The sequence below is a fragment of the Oratosquilla oratoria genome, chromosome 9 (genome assembly GCF_046742065.1).
Source record: "Oratosquilla oratoria isolate Oo_2021 chromosome 9, ASM4674206v1, whole genome shotgun sequence".
NCBI lineage: Eukaryota > Metazoa > Arthropoda > Malacostraca > Stomatopoda > Squillidae > Oratosquilla > Oratosquilla oratoria.
Window position 1 is genome coordinate 11,928,018 of NC_134785.1, and position 19,392 is coordinate 11,947,409.

General features: G+C 41.7%; 3 protein-coding genes and 1 long non-coding RNA gene across 4 annotated transcripts in view; 1 reads left to right on the plus strand and 3 right to left on the minus strand.

The window, feature by feature from the left end:
* LOC143028200 (uncharacterized) overlaps window positions 1–6,799 on the plus strand; it is a 13,211-nt gene extending 6,412 nt beyond the window's left edge. The window contains exons 2-6 of the mRNA XM_076189978.1: window positions 2,325–2,817; window positions 4,161–4,292; window positions 4,690–4,824; window positions 5,021–5,209; window positions 5,309–6,799. Of these exons, the coding sequence (XP_076046093.1) occupies window positions 2,325–2,817; window positions 4,161–4,292; window positions 4,690–4,824; window positions 5,021–5,209; window positions 5,309–5,526 (1,167 nt within the window). The 3' untranslated portion in view covers window positions 5,527–6,799. The remainder of the gene's footprint in view (window positions 1–2,324; window positions 2,818–4,160; window positions 4,293–4,689; window positions 4,825–5,020; window positions 5,210–5,308) is intronic.
* Window positions 6,191–9,802, minus strand: LOC143028201 (uncharacterized). The gene is made up of 3 exons (XR_012966693.1): window positions 9,118–9,802; window positions 8,729–8,818; window positions 6,191–7,089 (listed from the first exon to the last, which is right to left on the minus strand). It is a non-coding gene; the product is annotated as an uncharacterized LOC143028201 (long non-coding RNA).
* A 4,538-nt stretch (window positions 9,803–14,340) lies between these two features.
* On the minus strand, window positions 14,341–15,813 carry LOC143028205 (uncharacterized). Its single transcript, XM_076189981.1, has 3 exons — window positions 15,593–15,813; window positions 15,215–15,471; window positions 14,341–15,099 (listed from the first exon to the last, which is right to left on the minus strand). Exons 1-3 carry the CDS (start codon window positions 15,780–15,782, stop codon window positions 14,428–14,430), a joined length of 1,119 nt encoding a protein of 372 aa, XP_076046096.1. The 5' UTR covers window positions 15,783–15,813; the 3' UTR covers window positions 14,341–14,427.
* A 258-nt stretch (window positions 15,814–16,071) lies between these two features.
* LOC143027976 (uncharacterized) lies at window positions 16,072–18,667 on the minus strand. The gene is made up of 4 exons (XM_076189618.1): window positions 18,645–18,667; window positions 17,308–17,493; window positions 16,447–17,152; window positions 16,072–16,359 (listed from the first exon to the last, which is right to left on the minus strand). Exons 1-4 carry the CDS (start codon window positions 18,665–18,667, stop codon window positions 16,072–16,074), a joined length of 1,203 nt encoding a protein of 400 aa, XP_076045733.1.
* Between the last annotated feature and the right edge of the window lie 725 nt (window positions 18,668–19,392).

Genomic DNA, 19,392 nt, shown 5'->3' on the forward strand with positions numbered 1-19,392 from the left:
ATTAATTGTTGTTATTAATTGTTGTTATTAATTGTTGTTATTAATTGTTGTTATTAATTGTTGTTATTAATTGTTGTTATTAATTGTTGTTATTAATTGTTGTTGTTATTAATTGTTGTTGTTATTAATTGTTGTTATTAATTGTTGTTATTAATTGTTGTTTTTATTAATTGTTTTTATTAATCGTTGTTTTTAATCGTTGTTTTTAATCGTTGTTTTTAATCGTTGTTTTTAATCGTTGTTATTAATCGTTGTTATTAATCGTTGATTTTAATCGTTGTTTTTAATTGTTGTTAGTAATTGTTGTTGTTAGTAATTGTTGTTGTTAATTGTTGTTGTTAGTAATTGTTGTTGTTAATTGTTGTTGTTGTTAATTGTTGTTGTTAATTGTTGTTGTTAATTGTTGTTGTTGTTAATTGTTGTTGTTAATTGTTGTTGTTAATTGTTGTTGTTGTTGTTGTTGTCGTTCCCTAGACTGTCTGTCCGAGCAGTCCCGTCTCCCCAAGGAAGGCCACAGCCGAAACTGGGTTTTCCCACAAATCCTTTATAGAGTGTATGTTGTGTCGTTTGCGTGCATGATTGTGTATAATGCAGTCTTCCATTATGTGTTGTATGGTATGGGGTGAAGTGTTACATCCTGGGCAGCTGTTCACAACACGGTCGTCCAGCCTCTTCTGGTAGCTTAGAAGTGCTGGGTGGTGACCGCATCGCAGTCTGGCCAAGTGGACTCTGTCCTTACGTGGGAGAGAGGATTCAGAAGGGTGGATATCAGGGGGTCTGGCATGCAGCAGTGTGTTGTCTTTCAGTGTGTTAATGGAGCGGTGAGTGATATGATTATGAATATGTTTCCGGAGGCTGGTATTTGGTGGTTGTGGAGGAAGAGAAGAGAGTATCTGTGTGTAATAAAGGTCTTTGGGTGTAGTTTTAATGTTTCTTGGTGTGTGTGGGTGTTCTGCTATGTAGTGTAGCGGGTGTGATGTGTTTGTGGTGGCTGCAGCAAGTGTTTGTGTGCCTCTCATGTCGAGGTGGTCCTTGACTTTGAGGACTTTTGTTTCATGGTGTAAATGGTCTGTAGGTGATGTATTTGTGCAGCCTGTAATTGTTTTTAGGGCTTTGTTTTGTATGATTTGAAGGGTGTTGTGGTGTGTCTCACTGAGATTAGGTCCTGGAGCTGCAACGTCTACGTCGTGGGACCACCCCCCAACCCCAAGAGTTGGGGGCCAAACAGCGGCATCTACCCCTGGCCATCAGCTCTACGCAGATGTTATTAATTGTTGTTATTAATTGTTGTTATTAATTGTTGTTATTAATTGTTGTTATTAATTGTTGTTTTTAATTGTTGTTTTTAATTGTTGTTTTTAATTGTTGTTTTTAATTGTTGTTTTTAATTGTTGTTTTTAATTGTTGTTTTTAATTGTTGTTTTTAATTGTTGTTTTTAATTGTTGTTTTTAATTGTTGTTTTTAATTGTTGTTTTTAATTGTTGTTTTTAATTGTTGTTTTTAATTGTTGTTTTTAATTGTTGTTTTTAATTGTTTTTAATTGTTGTTATTAATTGTTGTTATCAATTGATGTTATTAATTGTTGTTATTATTATTATTAATTATTATTATTAATTATTATTATTAATTATTATTATTGATTAACATTATTAATTATTATTATTAATTATTATTAATTATTATTTTTTATTCTCAATTATTATTGTCAATTATTATTCTCAATTATTATTCTCAATTATTATTCTCAATTATTATTATTGCTACTACTATTGCTACTACTATTGCTACTACTATTGCTACTACTATTGCTACTACTATTGCTACTACTATTGCTACTACTATTGCTACTACTATTGCTACTACTATTGCTACTACTATTGCTACTACTATTGCTACTACTATTGCTACTACTATTGCTACTACTACTGCTACTGCTACTGCTATTGCTACTGCTACTGCTACTGCTACTGCTACTACTACTGCTACTACTACTGCTACTACTACTGCTACTACTACTGCTACTACTACTACTACTACTACTATCATTATCATCATTATTATTATTATTGTTATTATTATTACTATTATTATTATAATTACTAATCATCATCATCATCGTCGTCGTCGTCGTCGTCGTCATCATCATCATCATCATTATTTACGTTATTGTTATTATTGTAGATATTATCATTATTATTGTTATAATTATTACTACTACTAATATCAGAATTATTAATACTACTACTATAATTACTAATATCATTAGTATTATCATCATCGTCAGTGCATTATTACGCTCTAACCGTTGTTGACTTCTCCTCAGGGCCCGCTGCTGTTGCTACTGCTCGGGGTGCCTGCGGGAAGCAGCAACATTCCCGGCTACGAGACCTTTGTCAGTCTACTTCATCGGATCGAGTCGAAGGTCGAGCAGATGCACTCGTCCCTGTCGACCTCTGAGCGCCTCGTGGCTTTGGAGCACATCGTGGCGTCCAGCGGAGAGAAGATCAAGGAACTGACGAAGAAGGAGGAGTTGCACAAGGAGAGGATCTCACAGCTGGAGGGGAAGCTGAGCGAGCTGGAGGTCGTCGTGGAGCAACACAACGACTACCGGGCCATCGCCGAGCGAATGAACAACATCGAGAAGGACCTCGGCCAGTCGCTGCGACAGCGGGACGAAGGCGACGACGACGACGTTAAGACAAAGATCCGGCAAGACCTGGAGGCGCTGGTCGAGCAAGTTCGGAAATTGGATCGAGAGCAGGTTCGGAAAGAGGACCTCGAGTTGGTGCAGGGAATCGTCCACGAAACCGGAAAAGGTAAAGGCTGAGCGAAAAGGAAAGTTAGATCATCACGTTCTCATTGTGATCTGACAGCGAGATACAGCACAAAGTTGACTGGGTAGCGACGGAAGGGCAGTCCGATAGGAGACACTTGTGGCAAATTGATAGATAGAGGGATGAATAGATCAATAAGTGAATCCGGAATACATAGATGAATCATGACAACTGTTGCCTCCAGTTTCATTAACTGGAAACTGTATGTGTGTGTGTGTGTGTGTGTGTGTGTGTGTGTGTGTGTGTGTGTGTGTGTGTGTGTGTGTGTGTGTGTGTGTGTGTGTGTGTAAAGTTATAATTATAAGAATAATAAATTGATTGAGTTAACATAAATACAGAGATGCATTGACAATATTCAGTTTCTGTTGATTTTAGAACTAGTCCAATATGAGTACATAATGTGCAGGGAGTCCACAGATGATGGTTTGTTTGTTTGCTGTGACTGAGTGTTGGGGGGCCATACCAGTGTTGATAAGGTCGAAGGTTGTTTCTTAGTCACTTGAGTGAGATTTAGCTGGTGTATAATTCCACTGATGTTCAAGCGATAGAAACCCCGCATACAATCACCTATACAGCTGGAAATCTCGCAAGTAGGGTGTAGGCAGTTTTTACAATGTGATTCAAGGGCAGTTGTGCCACGTGGAAGGTGATGCACAGACGATGACAGATGCAGCCTGGTGGGACTGTAGACAGAATATTTGACCTTACCCAGAAGATCTAAATCCCTTGGAAACGTCAGCACTTAGATAAAATGGAGTCAGGTCAGCACGACAAAACAGTGCTGCTTCCCACCTCTGCGAATTGCCCTGGGTGGTGAAATGAAGCAGGGTTAACACAAAAGCACAAAGTTAATAATGCTGCACACTTAGGAGACACTTTGCCATGCCTCAGTTATTGCCATCGTGCCGTAGCCTGCGGTAAATACTATCTAAGTCAGTTACTCTATCTTGTTGGTTACTGAATTTAGTGGATAACCACATCCTCTTTTCAATTTGTATGATTTAGTGGGCCGGTATCAGTACATAGGAGGACTGCACATTACGTCACTATAACAAAATTAGGTTATGTTCTTTAAGTATAGCGGAGTGAGGTCAACAGGCTGGCCTCAGGCTGCTACAAAGCGCCCTCTCACACCGAAGGCAGGAGGTCATGGACACACGTCTATACCCCATGGCTACCCGACTCGGTGTGAGTTTGTGTGTGTGCGTGCGTGTGTGTCCGTGTGGTTGAATGATTGCTCATATATTGTACATGCATCGGTTATATTCACTCGTATGCTCTCTGTCCTCAGTCCATCTGCAACTAACCATCTGCCTTCATTCCAGACGTGTCATCTCTCACGGCCTATGTGACGGAGCTCCAGAAGAACTGCAGTTGTCTGAACAACCTCGCCAGCCAGGGAAGGCAGACTGCTGGAATGAGTCAAAGGCAGACTGACTTGGAGACTCTGGATAAGGGCAAGCATATTGTTTTGCAATGATTATATAAGTAATCAAAGACAATCAGCCAAGCATTCTGATTTTATGAAGCTATAATTACCCGTTAGGAGATATTGACTGCATAATAATTTGAATGTGGTCAACATTTTAGAAACTTCCGTGACACCCCTATGGACCACGGTCACAAGCATTCTTTTATAATTGGAGATTACTTTCCACTCAAAAATTAATGTTGATCACTTCTACTATTCCTCTGTTTTGCTGCACTCCTTTGATATCCCCCTTTCCGTCTCCATGACCCCACCTCTTCAGCGCGCGCGAGCATCCCTAAGAATAGAGCCCTTGTTATTGTCGACGAAACACGAGATACTATGTCGTGGCTACGATCCAAGCTGACCAATCTTGTGCACTGCAGAGGATGCTGAGTTTGTGGAGGCGAGGGCGAGAGACGAAACGACCATGGATGTGGCTAACATTCAGGCGACCTTTGTTACTGTCATGGACACTCTCCAGAACCTCACCGGACAAATCCTCCAGGTGCAGCAAGCAGGTATGCATCAGCCAAAAATATTATCAAAGGAGATGGCATAGAGGTGAGATCTTTTCGGAAGTTATTTCTGAAGCTTTAGTGTCAAGACTAGGTTACAGTGAATGGGCGAAAACTATTCATGGTATGGGCCTATATCTAAGATCCCCAGCCAATACTCTTTCTTCCGTGAGTATAATCAATTGGGAATATCTTTCAGTGAAATGCCCAGCCCCGTATAAGATGGTGGGTGGCACCTGCATCTGGGTCGAACTCAAATACTCAATGAACTGGACAAGTGCCCGGCATTTTTGCGAGGACATGGCGAAAACCAACGGTGGTGTCGGGGACCTGGCCGTGCCTCTGGACATCTCCGCCTTCAAGGACTACATGACACACATCGACACAGGTGAATGTTGTGGCATGGTGAGGAACACTGTCTGTACAGATCCGAGGGCGTGGACGGAACGCTGGTGATAACATTTTTTTCTTTTCTTTCTTTCCCAAGACTTCCTCTGGTTGGGGGCTTCTGACGCCGAAGCGGAAGGCTTCTGGAAGTGGATTTCTGGGGAAGCCCTTTCGGACGAGATCGTCTGGGCCCCGGGAGAGCCCGACGACAGCGTCAAGCAAAACTACCTGTGCGTCAATACCAAACCGGAAGCTTCCCTCAACGACTGCCGCAACGATGTGGATATCTCCTTCGTGTGTCAATACCACCTGACCTAGGACGTTCTCGAACTCCTTGCGTATCTCGCTCTTATGTGTTGCCGCTTTTCGCCTCCTGGGGTTTCTGCCAACACCCAAGTATCCACAAACTCCTACTAGATTTTTGTCTGTAGCCCCATTTGTGACACTGTGCCCACTCCCCGACTTCCTTCCCCACAAAAGGACACAAAGGCCTTAGTTTGAGATTTACTTCTCCCACTCAGGAGAGCTTTTAGTCTAGAGGCCCCTAATCGACCAGGATTCGCCTGCTCGACACTCTACTGAAATGGTCTAGAGCAACAAAAGAACACGAACGAGATCAAGAAGGACAACTGTACAGCCGTGACCCCCTTACCCCTACTCGCACCTCCTTTCCGTGTGAAGGGAACCTGGGCGAAGGAGCAACTTTAAATGTAACTGTTTCGTTACGACGATAACGTATGAGTTAGTCTAGGGACTGAACACGGGTCTCCGCCGATCGAGACCCCTGTCTTGTCCCTTATCCGTGGCCCTCCAGCTAAACAAGATTGTCTGGCATTGGCTGGAACAATATATATATATATATATATATATATATATATATATATATATATATATATATATATATATGCATATGCATATGCACATATATACCATACATATTAGACAAAGTACTGTAATACTTGTGAACTTTTTGTTATTTCCTCTCTCTCTCTTTTCTTTTTAGCTTGACTTTCTTATAGACCGGACTGGAAGAGGAGAGGGGAGTAGATGTTTGTTAATAAAAATACCTGTATCTTTGCTAACCAACGCTTTTTATCGTAAAGTTTATGTTTAGACATAAGCTCAGCTCGAGACATCTCCAATTCAGTGTTAAAGAATGAACTTTACGATTTAGTGAATAAAAATCAGTTCGATGAAACCAGAAAAGGAAATGAAAACATGAAGTCATTAGAGTAATATGTCATATGGTATGTTTGCAGCTGTCTTGATTGTAGCTTACAGTAAGAGCATTTGAATAAGAACAATTACTTCTTCATCTAAGTTGGTTTCATAGTCGTAGTATAATCTGAAACCATCCTTAGTTTCTAACAAAAATAGATTAGTCTCGAAGAAGCATTTCAGCACTCAAACTATCGTTTGAATTGATTTGTAATAAATGCTTTCATCACGCTGTGTATACTTTTCAATTTAGTAGGACATGGGTCTATGAATGTAGCGAATACCGGTGCTTAGAATGTTATAATACTATCATCATGCTTAGAATATTATAATCAACATGTATTTTATTTGTTTATAAAAGTGAAATGTAGTTTCAGCATATTTGATAATCCTTAACACAAGTGATCTCTGCTGCGATCCCTGTCGACTACAGCCGCTTTCCCCACCGTCCATGTACACAAGTGACGGCTTCGGCCGCAGATAAGCGCCTCCTGATGTAAGCTCTCTCCCGCTCTCTCTCCCTCTGGAGGGGGAATGGAATCGGGCAGGACAGGTGGCCAGAAATGAGGATGGGCACTGACACAGTTGGCGTGCTGTGGGAGGGGGAATTTGCAGAGGTGGGAAGTGCAGAAGGTTGGTGAGAAGTAGTCGCCATATGTAGGGCTGGAATAAAATGACGACCGTTAGCAATGCCATGACGTTGGGGAAAGACGCTAATTCCATATTGCTGCATAGTGTCTAGTCCCAGAAGGACATCTGCAGGAAACTGTACATCAGCCACATAAAGAGGGATATGAATCTCTTGACTGTGTGGATGAAGAATTACAGGAAGATGGATTTTACCTAAAACTGGAAATGGAACACCATCTACGTTAGTAAGTTGGAGATCGGAAGGTTCCAAGATTGTAACATGCTTATAGGACAGGCGTAGTTTGTTGAAGGTGGAAGAAGTTATAATATTTACAGGAGAACCAGTATCTATGAAGAGAGATATAGGAATGGTATGAACCGTAGCAGGAATGGAAATAGCATTGGATCATGTGTTAGAGTTAGAAAGAGTACAAATGGGAAGGGTGGGTGGTGGGGACGGGATATGCATACTAGGAGGGGTTGTCCTGAGAGAAGGAGAAGGAGATGGTCATTTAGGAGAAGAAGGGGAACTCCGACGGGAAGAGAAAGTCTGTTGAGAGGGGTTGGAGTTCAAAACACGACATTCTGCAGCCGTGTGGAAACATTTGCCATGGATAGGGCAATCTTTATCGGGAGGAGTGGAGAGACGAATAGCACATCTGTTAGCATAGTGGGATGGGGTTTTGCAATAGTAACAAATAACAGTGGAACGTGAGAAGGATCTTTGTCTAGGTCGAGAAATGGATCTGGGACGGAAAGTGGATCTATGCCGAGAGGCAGGTCGGGACACATGTGCAACTACTAAAGTAGGTTTGGGGATAGGGGCTGGCTGGGCATCAATGTCTGTCAGTGTCTTTGGTGACTCTTGGATCTGATGAGACTAAGTTGAGATGGTCATATTTGGAGTGAATTGTATAGACTTGGTTTTGTTTAAGGTGTCTGGATGGAGAAGAGAAAAATAGTGAAAGTAAGCAAAGAGGGATGCAATCTGGTTGAGGGAGATTTTTCCATCTGCATCAACCCAGTTGGAAGATTCTAGAGTGGATTTTAGACGGGCCTTTAGATCTGAAGCAAGTCTTGCAGCTTTTTCTTTTCTGACATAAGGGGGAGAGTTGATTTGTAAGGCAAGGTCATATAGGGGAGTGAGAACACCAAGGGTAGTGTGTTGGCCAAAGTGAGACTTAATTAAGTCAACAAAAGCAGAATAATTTTTACATTCTTGAAACGCATCCGTTTGCAGGATGTCTCCGGCTACGGAGTTCAGATCAACAAAGCTGCTTAGCACACTGGTTTTTTCATCATCAGTAGTGCAATTTCTACGATTAATAGCCGCTTCGACATTGTTAAGGAATGAATGGAAGGGGATATTGGATCCTGTGAATTTGGGTACGTCTACCGTGTCGTGTACAATAGTCATGAGTTGACGGGGTTGTTGGGTTGAGGAAGAAGCCATGTTGGTAGGGCTCAAATTTGGGGATGGGAACGGAGAAGGTGGTAGGGGTGGAAGGTCGTTTAGTGACACACTGAGTAGCGATAATAATTCTGGGGTGGGAGGAGGTGAGGGTGTTGATTCCGTGGATGTAGGTAGAATATTGAGGGAGGGGCTACGAAAAGGATCGTAAGGAAGTCTGTCATATGGGATTTACACACTGCCAAAAGGTTGTTCACTTACCTTTAGAAATAGTAGAAGACGTCTCGAGATGTAGAGAGAAGACACAGAGGGATCGAAACACACAGGTGGAATGGAAGAAAGTGGATTTTGCTGTAAACGGTGGAAGATTTTAGTAAAGGCACACAGAATTATAGGTAAATATACACAATGCAAAGAAAAATTATAGGACTTATAATGAATTATGAAGAAAAATATTTGAATTAATGTTGGCAATAATTATATACAAAAATGCAGATAGTAATAGTTATGATGTAAAAACAAGACAAAATTGTAACACGATCGTTTGTGAAAGCAAAATATAACTGTAATTCACACAAAAACACTAATGTTACGAATCAATATATAACTGCACTGGAACACACGTAAAACTAAAAGTTCAAGAATGTCACTTATGGAGGAGGGGCTCAGTATCCGATTGGAATAGTCGTGCACGGAGACGAACGTCGGGAGGGTAGAGCGCTCAGCTAGGACGGCGTCTCGTTGTGAGGAACGGAGAGCGGATTGGAGGTGGTGGACGTCACGTCACGTCACGTCACGGCCGTGGAAGGTGGTGACGATAATGGAGCGGAAAGGATTTCAACGCTCGTGCCCCGGAAGTCCACTTAGGAAGTGGAGAAGTGGAGCAGAGACCGGGTACTGTCGTAGTCCACTTGGAGAAGGAGGTGTGTGGAAGATGACTCGAAGTACGCGTTTGTGGGGAATTTGGAGCTGACCCACGCGTATGAATGACAGGTACTTCCTGTTTGTGAGCTCAACCGTACGAATGATTGACAGTTGGCTAGGGGGCGAGCTTGAAGGGTGAGGGGTGAGAGTGGAAGACGGGAAATGCGAAGACGCTTGTGACGAAGTCGGGTGGGGTGGTGAGGTGACCCTACAAGTGCATTGTGGAATGCCGTTTGCAGGGCAGAGAATTTCTTGTAGGTGCAATTTGGGTTCACACAAGGTGTGCACACTGGAATAACAGCAGGAATGTCGCTGAAACGTAGAATTGCACGTTGAAACACGTAGCACTGTAGCACGTATGTAGGGTATGTGGAATTGCCGGAATTGGTCACAGAAGTTTGCACACTGTAATATGAGTCACATAGATCTTCACACTGTTGTAGACAATGCAGAGACTTTGGGAGAACTTCCAATGCACGTAATGCCGACTTCAGAACCACTGAGTCTCTACACCAGATTTCCAACATCCGTCCACTCAACCAACACAAACGCAAACTTCACACGAGACACCTAGAAAGAATGTATGCCAAACACAAACACCTGATACAACATATCACACCTAGACCACACCGTACAGACTATCTGTCAGCTGCGCCCGTCCCACGTGCGGTGTACACGATAAAACGTGTATAACCGCACCAACAAGTAACACACCCCTTCACCAGCTTGTCTGGTGATAACCGCAATAATGTAATAATAATAATAGTAATGGTAATAATAATGATAATAATGATAATATCGTTACTCAAACCCGACCTGGGGTAAAACAGGAATGCTCATGCCTTACCTGGGGCTAATCAGGAACGCCCTCTACACGCGGGAAGTGAAATCTACTCACTAACCGTAAATTACACACATACACCTCTCACGAACATAGCCGCATCCCACGCACAAACATATACACTTCCTTTTTCTTCGACTAAAATACGCTTCCTTTCTCACTTTCTCTTATACTACATCTTCTCATTTCAGTTTACCTCCCACTAAAGATTTTTCCGTTTTTCCCCCTTTCTCTCCTACTACGTCTCCTACCATTTTCCAAACTTTCGTTGGTGATATAATATGCTCTTCCTCCCGGCATTGGCGCCACCGTCCAAGTTCCTAGCCCAGTTCTCCTAAAGCCACGACAACAAACTAGCCCCTAATCGCTCGCAATTCGCCCGGTGGCAATAGCCCTCTTTTATACACTACTATCTTTTCATTTTCTAACAGACATTCTTCCCCTCCCACAAAACCCGATCCCGCGCAAGCGAGGTGGTCTTTTCTTGGAATCCAGAATCCAGAATCCAGAATCCAGAATCCGGAGCTGCAGTGGGTGGGTATGGGCGGGCGAGAAAACACTTGGTTTTTCGTAATTTAAAGTTTCGAGTTCGTATCCCACTTGGGCCACCATTTATTGTATGATCAATAATAAGGTGGAGAAAAACATACATACATACATACATATACCAAGGCTTTTTCCCCCTTCCAAGGGAGGTATCCAAAAAGGGAAAGGCATAAAAACACTCCCACCCAATTCATCCCTAAATACACTGCACTTTTAATTTCAGTATATTGTACGTGGAAAGTACAATCTACGTCTTACTCACTCTCACCACAGTCACGCTAGACCTGGATAGATTCGCAGCTCGCTCAAGACTGATACGTGCGTGACTATAGGCTTGGGTAGCGTCCTTCAAAACAGTTGTTAATAACCTATTTTCTACAATTATTTTGATTATACACTCGCGCACAGAAATTTCATTCATACACCTTTCAGTACACAACAACTTAAATTTGACAGAAATAAAGATCTATATCCCATTTACTCAACTTTCGCATTACAATTAATTTGATAATTACTTAATAGGTACAAATGGCAATTAGGAAGTTCTGGAACATTCACGCTAACACGCATGTACATACACACATACAGAAATTCTAACTACGCATTTATCTGAATCTACTAGAACATATTGCTAACCAGATATGAATACAATAAGTGTGGTACTGACTGGGCGCCGTGAGATGGGAAGCGTGGAAGAGGGAGAATAGACAGAGGGTGTAGAGACGAGATAGAAACGTTTGCAAGAGTGCCTCTTGTTTCCATTTGATTGGATTGCTCGTTGTGGACCTCAGAGCTTATCAATATCCTTTTGTAATGCATCATCCATAAATATAGTTGTATACTTGCACGACAAGGTTTCCAAAGTAATTGATGTATTCTATAAATATGTCAGGTACCAGCACCGACCACTGAGGCACCCAGCTCATTACCACCTCCCAGATATTTTCTCTGATCATTGTTTCCATGTGCCTTTCATCCAGGATAATGTTCATCTTCTGGTGCCTCTCTTATTTTGTTATTTTGATGTTTTATCTGGTACTTGTCATTTTCTTTATTCTACTCTAAATATCAACACGTTGCCTATTTATATCTCATTTCTATCATATTTACAACTCTACTGCAGAGATTCTAAAAGTTTTACCTCATTTCTTGGATCTGTATGTTGGGTTTTTTCTTTCTTTCTTTCTTTCTCTCTTTCTTTCTTTCTTTGCTATCAGTCCTGCCCAATTAATTACTTCCTTTAAAGGTCCTCCAGAAGCTTTCGGGCGACATTACTCTATCACTTAATGAGTCCTCTCTTTATTCTCCCCCATTGAATATCAACATGATGCTAGTTTACCCCTGCTTGTGTGTCTGTATAGTCCTCAATGTATCTCTAATAGGAAACATCATTGTTTTCTTTTCACATTTCTTTCGCTCATGGCCTACAAACCATCCGATCATAGTTCTCTTTTTGCCCAACTTATCAAAGTTCGCATTCTGAGATTGTTACTCATTTCATCTTGACGGCTTGGCCACCTTTCCTTCTCGGTTGTTCTTCTAACTTGCTTCGTGCATGAATCAACTCATTTGTGGATTCGTACTTTCTCCTCTCCAGTTACTCCACTTACTAATATTCGCTCTGTTTTGTGTACGAAAGCAGAAGTACTTTTTCGCTCTGCTAATATCACAAGTAATCATGTTGTATTTCATCTTCAATGTTTAGTGATATTGAGAGCTTTTCATCATCTTTTGAGAGGAGTCTCGACTCCTAAATGTCTCTGACAACAGCCAAGACGGCATATTTATGGGATAACAATTTGAACCGAAATATCTCTCTTACGAAGTTTTCCTATTGGTGCATCATTGGTGCTTACCTGTGTGCATGTTGGCACTAATATATGTATATATATACATACATACATACATACATATATATATATATATATATATATATATATATATATATATAAATATATATATATATATAAATATATATATATGCAGTATATGTATATATGTATATATATGTGTATGTATATATACATAACAACAAAGTAATGTCGTAGCACGTTGGTAAAATTATACTAATGACCCACTTTCGGAGAAGAATAAGCGAAAGTTATAAGATCCGTGATAGTGGTCGAAATATACAAATCTTTTTACTTATAAAGTCACTGCTATATTACTCGTTCTCTTTTACTCTGAGTAATAAACACAGAAAACGTAATCAAACCCGTTCATCGAATTCGGGGGTACCTTATGTACAACTCCCAAAAATAAATATAATCAAGACGCCAACCCCGGCATTCTTGTGTAATAATTCGCGTCTCAAAGTGGTTAAAGTGATCAACATTGAGTGGAAATTAGTCTAAAAAATAGTACAATGTTACTCTGGTTTGTAGGTGTCACTGAAGCCCCCCTAATGTACGGACTGCATAAAATTCATGTAAAGGAAACAATAATTACATAGGTGCTTGTTAACTACTATTCATAGGGAGTAAAGTTTTAAATTATGGTTCTTTACATGCTAGACTGAGTGATGCTGCGGTGAAAGGCTGAGCTGCGCTTGTCGTACCGCATTGTTTCTTCAGTTTATTGTATTGGTCGGTTGACCAGTTTATCCTTTGCACATAAGACTGATGGTGTAATAAAAGGATGAGTTGTATTTGTGGTAACGTGTGATTTCTCTAATTTATTTTATAGGTCAGTCAATCAGTCTGTATAGGCCAACACCATAAGCGCAAAAGTACACTCACTCTTCCTGAGGCTCACCACAGGCAAGCCCCCTAGTAGACTACCTGTCAGTCCCACCGTTTCCTGGTAGATACAGTTGTTCCGAAGAACAAAGACAACAACGAAAACACTCCAGGCGATTTCTATTAATTATACCAGACTATGAGCATTTTACCTCCCAAGTATTTGTCTGGCCTAAACCCAGGCGTCGTGCCTCAGAAAGTGATGCCACTCTCACACTAAGACGCCTCAGCTTATCCTACAGTACAACATTTTCCATTGCCCATGGAAAGAGAGATGTCCCAAGTGCCAACCTGCAAGGACCACCTAAGGTACCCCTCAATGCTGGACTTGATAACACATGGTGGTTTAGCACTGTCACGACCACCGGCACCCAACGATGGAACACTGGGACTTTTTCCTTTTGACGTCAGGGCATGGGGATCCCTTGTGGAGCTTTCCCTCACACCCGTCATAATTAGGACTCCACTCCCCCAGAACATAGGTCCTGACGTGGCAAAGTCCCAAGGGAGTAGGTCCAACGGAATGGTCCCTGAGCTTCTGCCGGTGTTTTCTTTAGTAGTGATCATCATTCGATGTACATAAGGCTCAAGTTACCTCTGCAGTCCTGAGAACAGAGACGATTGTATTACCTATCTGAGAGGGTAATACAATCCCCTCTCCTAGTTCGAGAATTGGAATACAACTGTCAAAGAGGCACCGTGACCAGGTACCAAGGATTCCTCATCTCCAATATACAATGTGGTACACAAATCTACCCATACTTAAAGATAAATTCTACTTAATAAGCCTAATGTCCATCGAAGACATAATATTCGTCTATATTTTTCCTTTGCACCTCCCATGCAATTTGCAAGTTGGAAATTATATGGACTTTGTTTCAGTCAGTCCTCTATATAGATGTCGGTGTTACTCAGATGTCGGCTATATTGTCGTTGTATGTCCCCAGGAGACCATGGAGACTTCCTTTGTAGATGACACCGGGGTCCACGGTCACAAGGAGACCAGTTTTGCGGGCGGTCACAGTCAGGTCAGGCAACCTAATGACAACCTGTCCAACGTTGTTGACGATGGTGACGATCTTTTCATAGAGGACATCTCCTTCCTTCAAGGTTTGGCCGTTGACGAGAATCTCCCTCTTTAGGGTGACTTGGATGAGGTACTTCTTTCCCTCCCACGTCAGGCTTACCTGATACGTGTTCTCAGAGGCCACCTGCAGCTGAATGTAGCGACCCTCGTCTATCTTGGCCAGGATGTGTGGAGTAGTGGAGAGGTCCTTGGTCTTGTAGAGTCCGTCGAAGGTTCGAATGCGTCCATCATCTCGGATCCAGGCCTGCACAGAGCCAAAAGGCTCGAACTCACCCCAGACGAGCGCACGTATCAAATACATGGGCCACTTCATTAGAGGAATTAAATCAGGGACGTTGAGGCCGTAGGGCAAATTGCTAATATAGTATAATGGGCGAACCATGGGCACATGGAGGACAACCTTTTCCTTTTCTTCTATAAAACCGAAACCTACCATTTTCTTCACTTTATCCCACATAATGGAGGCGATGTTGATTCGTTCAGGGTGCTTCTGACTCTGCAACAAGAAAATGAAAAGTTTCTCATCAGGGGAAAGAGCCATGTTGTTGGACAAAAGTCTTCAAGATGGAATGCAAAATATATCTGAAGCTAAATTCTAACAATTGGGTTACCTGCTGTAAATAGTCAACCAAGTAGTCAATCATATGCCCTTGACGTATCTTGTTCATCCAGTCATAGGCCTTCTTCAAGTCCCGTCCAAGCTCGTTCTTATATTTTTCTATGTCTATGTTATTATCAATTATGGATTTGAAGATGGAAAACAGCTCTGTGTTCTCAAATGCTTTCCAGATTTTGCTCTTTCCGATGTTATGCCAAACGAGTGTAATCAGATTCAGAATGTCATCTGAACTCAAATCTTTCACTTCTCCTGTGGGAAGAACGTTGCCTTACCAGCTATAGAGTTACGTGAGATGACGATAGTTTATGACAAACTGCATTATTCCCTAGCATGGAACATACGAGTGACAAGTCTCATTTCCTATACATACCTTGAGGGATAAATGAAGGAGACCAAATCCAGTTCCAACCAAACTGCCTAAAGAATTTGTCCCAGCCTTGTATGTAAGGTTGAATCTCTTCTTTAAAAACCTTCCTCCAGTCGAAAATAAAGTTGGCTCTCTCCAGTTCTGTGAAAATAGCGTCCAAGTCAGAGTACAACTGCGCTATCATATCCGCCATGAGCGCATTATCGTTCTCTCCACGTTTTTGTTTCCACACTTTTAATTTTTGATCAACCTGAAACCGTCAGATAGAATTGATATTAACTATTCCCGCTCCTTATTGCAAATATATTATCGAAAAAAGTATTAACAGAGTGAGCTTCTTTTGGGTGGTAACGCTTTTACTGTTGCAAGAATTAGTCTACTCTACCTTGATTGTGTTAAGAATGTCCATAGTGTGGGGGAATATACCATTGACTATGAAGGGATTTTCGCGCTGGATTAGGAAGCCAAGGACGCCCACAGGCTCATTGGTGAGGACGTTGTATCTTAAAAACAAAACTTCCATCCTGCGGGTCTCGTATGCCAAACTGAGCTTGATACTCAGTGTCTGAGACCATGGGGCTTATCATTCTGAGAGTGCCTTCGATGTAGGCTGGTGCACACAGTTTGTAAATGAAAAGGGTCTGTCCTTGAGAGCAGAAATAATTCTCTGGAGGACAGAGAAGGTTGGCCGCGTAACCGTGGCAATAGCTGGTTTCATTCGGCATCCGATGAATATCAACAGCAAAGGGAATTTCATGGGGTTCTAGCACCTGAAATATAGAAAAGTTATCATTTGTCTTGGTTGTATCTGTTGTAATGTCGTTTATATAGAGTGGTAATGGATAGGATTGCCTTACCTGAGATATTACTGTCCCCTGAGCCCTGGTAATTCCTGTGGTGGACTTGTAGTACTCTGCATGTAATTTGATGCAGTTTTCCGGTTGGTAGCAGAGGTCCATACCAATATCTACCGTGGACTGGGTGATACTTACGCTTACTTCTAGTCTTTTGGTAACATTTGAATCCTTGAATATCATTTTGAATCCTGTCGGAGTCAGGGGAAATGATACTTCATATTCCAGTTTAGGCTTTGCAACATTAGGTTTGATTCGCAGTGTGTATGGAGATGTAGTGGTAAGGTCAGCCTCTATTGTTCGGAGAGGTGTTTGTACCTTCAGCTGTGCTCTGGAGGGAGCCCAGTTCCATTGGACCAATATTGTCTTGTCTATTACCTTGCGCTTGAAAGTCATTTGTATACCTTTGTCGCTCGGAGTCTCCTTCATTTCCAATTCAATATCACCAATGGATTTGAAAGGAACGTGGGCTTTCAGAATGAAGGATCTTCTCCACCATGGAACCACAGCTGTATTGATGTCACGGCTGTTCTCGGTGTTCTCCAAAGTGGCATCGAAAGTGAGGGTCTCCAAACCCGGAACCGCGAGCTCCCAGGAGAGACTTGACTTTCGTTTGTCTGCCGTTTCATCCTTCGAGAAAAGAGAGGGCATATGCAAAACCAACTTAGATAGATATTTCTTCTTCTGGTTTTCTTCCAAGTTTTCTAAACTGAAAAGAATAAAAACATTATAGGAATAGAGATGTGTAACCATATTTCACAATTAATCCAGAAATTCATCATTTTTACATCAGTGGAGAATATCATTATTTTCGTTCACCTATAGCAAAATGCATCAGATGTCGAATATTTTGTTCTTACTCACACAAATAATACGGACGGTTGGCTTGGGTTAACCTGCAGCTTGATATGAGGTTTCATGCTGCTTGGGAGTGTCCATGTAATGTCAATATCATTCAGTTGTCTCTGGTTCTCTCTCGTCCAGGCAAGAGAAGGGAGAAGCAATATGATTTTATAGGGATATTCACTGTTACCGATGCGAACAATGCCCCTGAAAAAGAACAAGTAGTATCAACCAGGATTAGTGACTACAAATATATACATCAATCTAGCAAAATTTTCATGGCTCTTCTAATGTTCTCGTCCATTTACTAAAGTACATACATACATACATACATACATACATACATACATACATACATACATACATACATACATACATACATACGTACATACATACATATACCAAAGGCTACCCCCCCCTTACACGAGGAGGGGGTAGCCAAAAAGAAAAAGGCATAGAAACCACTCCCACCCATTCCATTCTCTACATATTCCACTCCCCTCCACCCCTCTCATTTTGGCATCTCCTGGATGACGAGTCATCCCTGCATCCTGTCCACTGCCCTGGGTCAGAAGCAGTGTCGCAAGACACAGCACATCCACAGTAAGGCCGCTTCATTAATTCGGCGACCTCCCCCCCCTCTCCGTCCCCTCCTGAAGAAAAGGAGAAGACGGGGCAGAAATCCCTTCGGGCTGCGTCAAATTATTTCTCATACACACTTTCTCACCCCCCATCCCCCACCCACTCCCCCTCATGCATCACAGTATCGTTCATACACAACCCTTACCCATTCACCCCTATCTTTTGTCCTCTCCCGTCTTTACTCAACAGACATTCCTCTCTTTCGTAATGCCCCTTTTACCCCCATCCATCCATGGCGGTAGGCCTACAGTTACTTGCTTTGTGGCGTAAGTGAGGATATTTTGTGTTAATTTTTTTAACAATATAATCACCAATCTATTTGAGAGGTTCTTCTTCTATAAGTACGTGGATTGCTTTCTGTGGATTAGAAACTGAGATTACACAGTCTCTTAGGTTTTCATCAATGTTATCATACTCATCTGGCCCAACATCCAAATCTTTGAAGCAGAGACTAGTAATGTACAGTTCTGATGCCAACTGCCTCTAATCAAAACATGAAACTTCATTTTCCTTTTTCTCAAGTTTAGTTTTATTTGACAGTCAAAATTTGCATGTAGGTAATATGTAATGCAGTTAAAAAAAAGGGGGGGAGGGGAAGAGATAACAGGCTCCAAGGGTGGTCAAGTTCAAGTCAGTACTGTGAATGGCTGGGAGGTGTGGCGTGGATGACGTCATCACCCCTCCTCGCCCGCGCTCGGCCTGCTCGGCTGGCTGACCTGTCTACATGGACCTTGCCCATACCATTCCATTCATACCACGCTATTGGTTAGAGCAGAACCAGGACTCACAAGAAGTGGGGAACATAATAAGTAAAAAGCATGTACACAAGAATGTTGTTAATGAAACATTAATAATAATATTATCATGGTGTTGAGGGGGTTTCGTATTGTTGTTATTCTTAATTATATATGTAAGGGGCACGATAATATTTTTAGTATTCGAGCGTCATTAGATATTACGTTATGTTTTGTAGATACATTTGAACACCATTCCCCATTTGTTCCATGGTGCAATAAGAAATGGCAGAATGTTCTTTAACTCTTTATGATAATTCTGCCAAACACATCTATAAAGAAAAAAACTTCTTTCTCCCCACCCCTCCTCCTCCCTTTTCGCACTTCAAGACACTTCCAGCACTAACCCTATTGCTAAGCTGAAGCAATATAGTAAAATCATGTGCTGCATGTCATCCGCTGTTACCTTGGTCTCTTTTCATGTTTTATTTTGGTCACGGCAGAGCGTCCGACAACTTCACCGTGTTGGCTAAATTCAAACCTTTACCTGGGGGTTTGACCATGAAAAAACCCCTACCCCTTTTCTCCCTCCCCTAAAGTGTGGGTGAGATTGTCCCAAGATGGACGCGCTCTAAAACCCAGCCCACAAGCAGCCTCCCATAGGTACTGAAAAATATGAAAATAAAACTAGAAATCATCATAATATTTTAATAAAAAAAATAATAACATG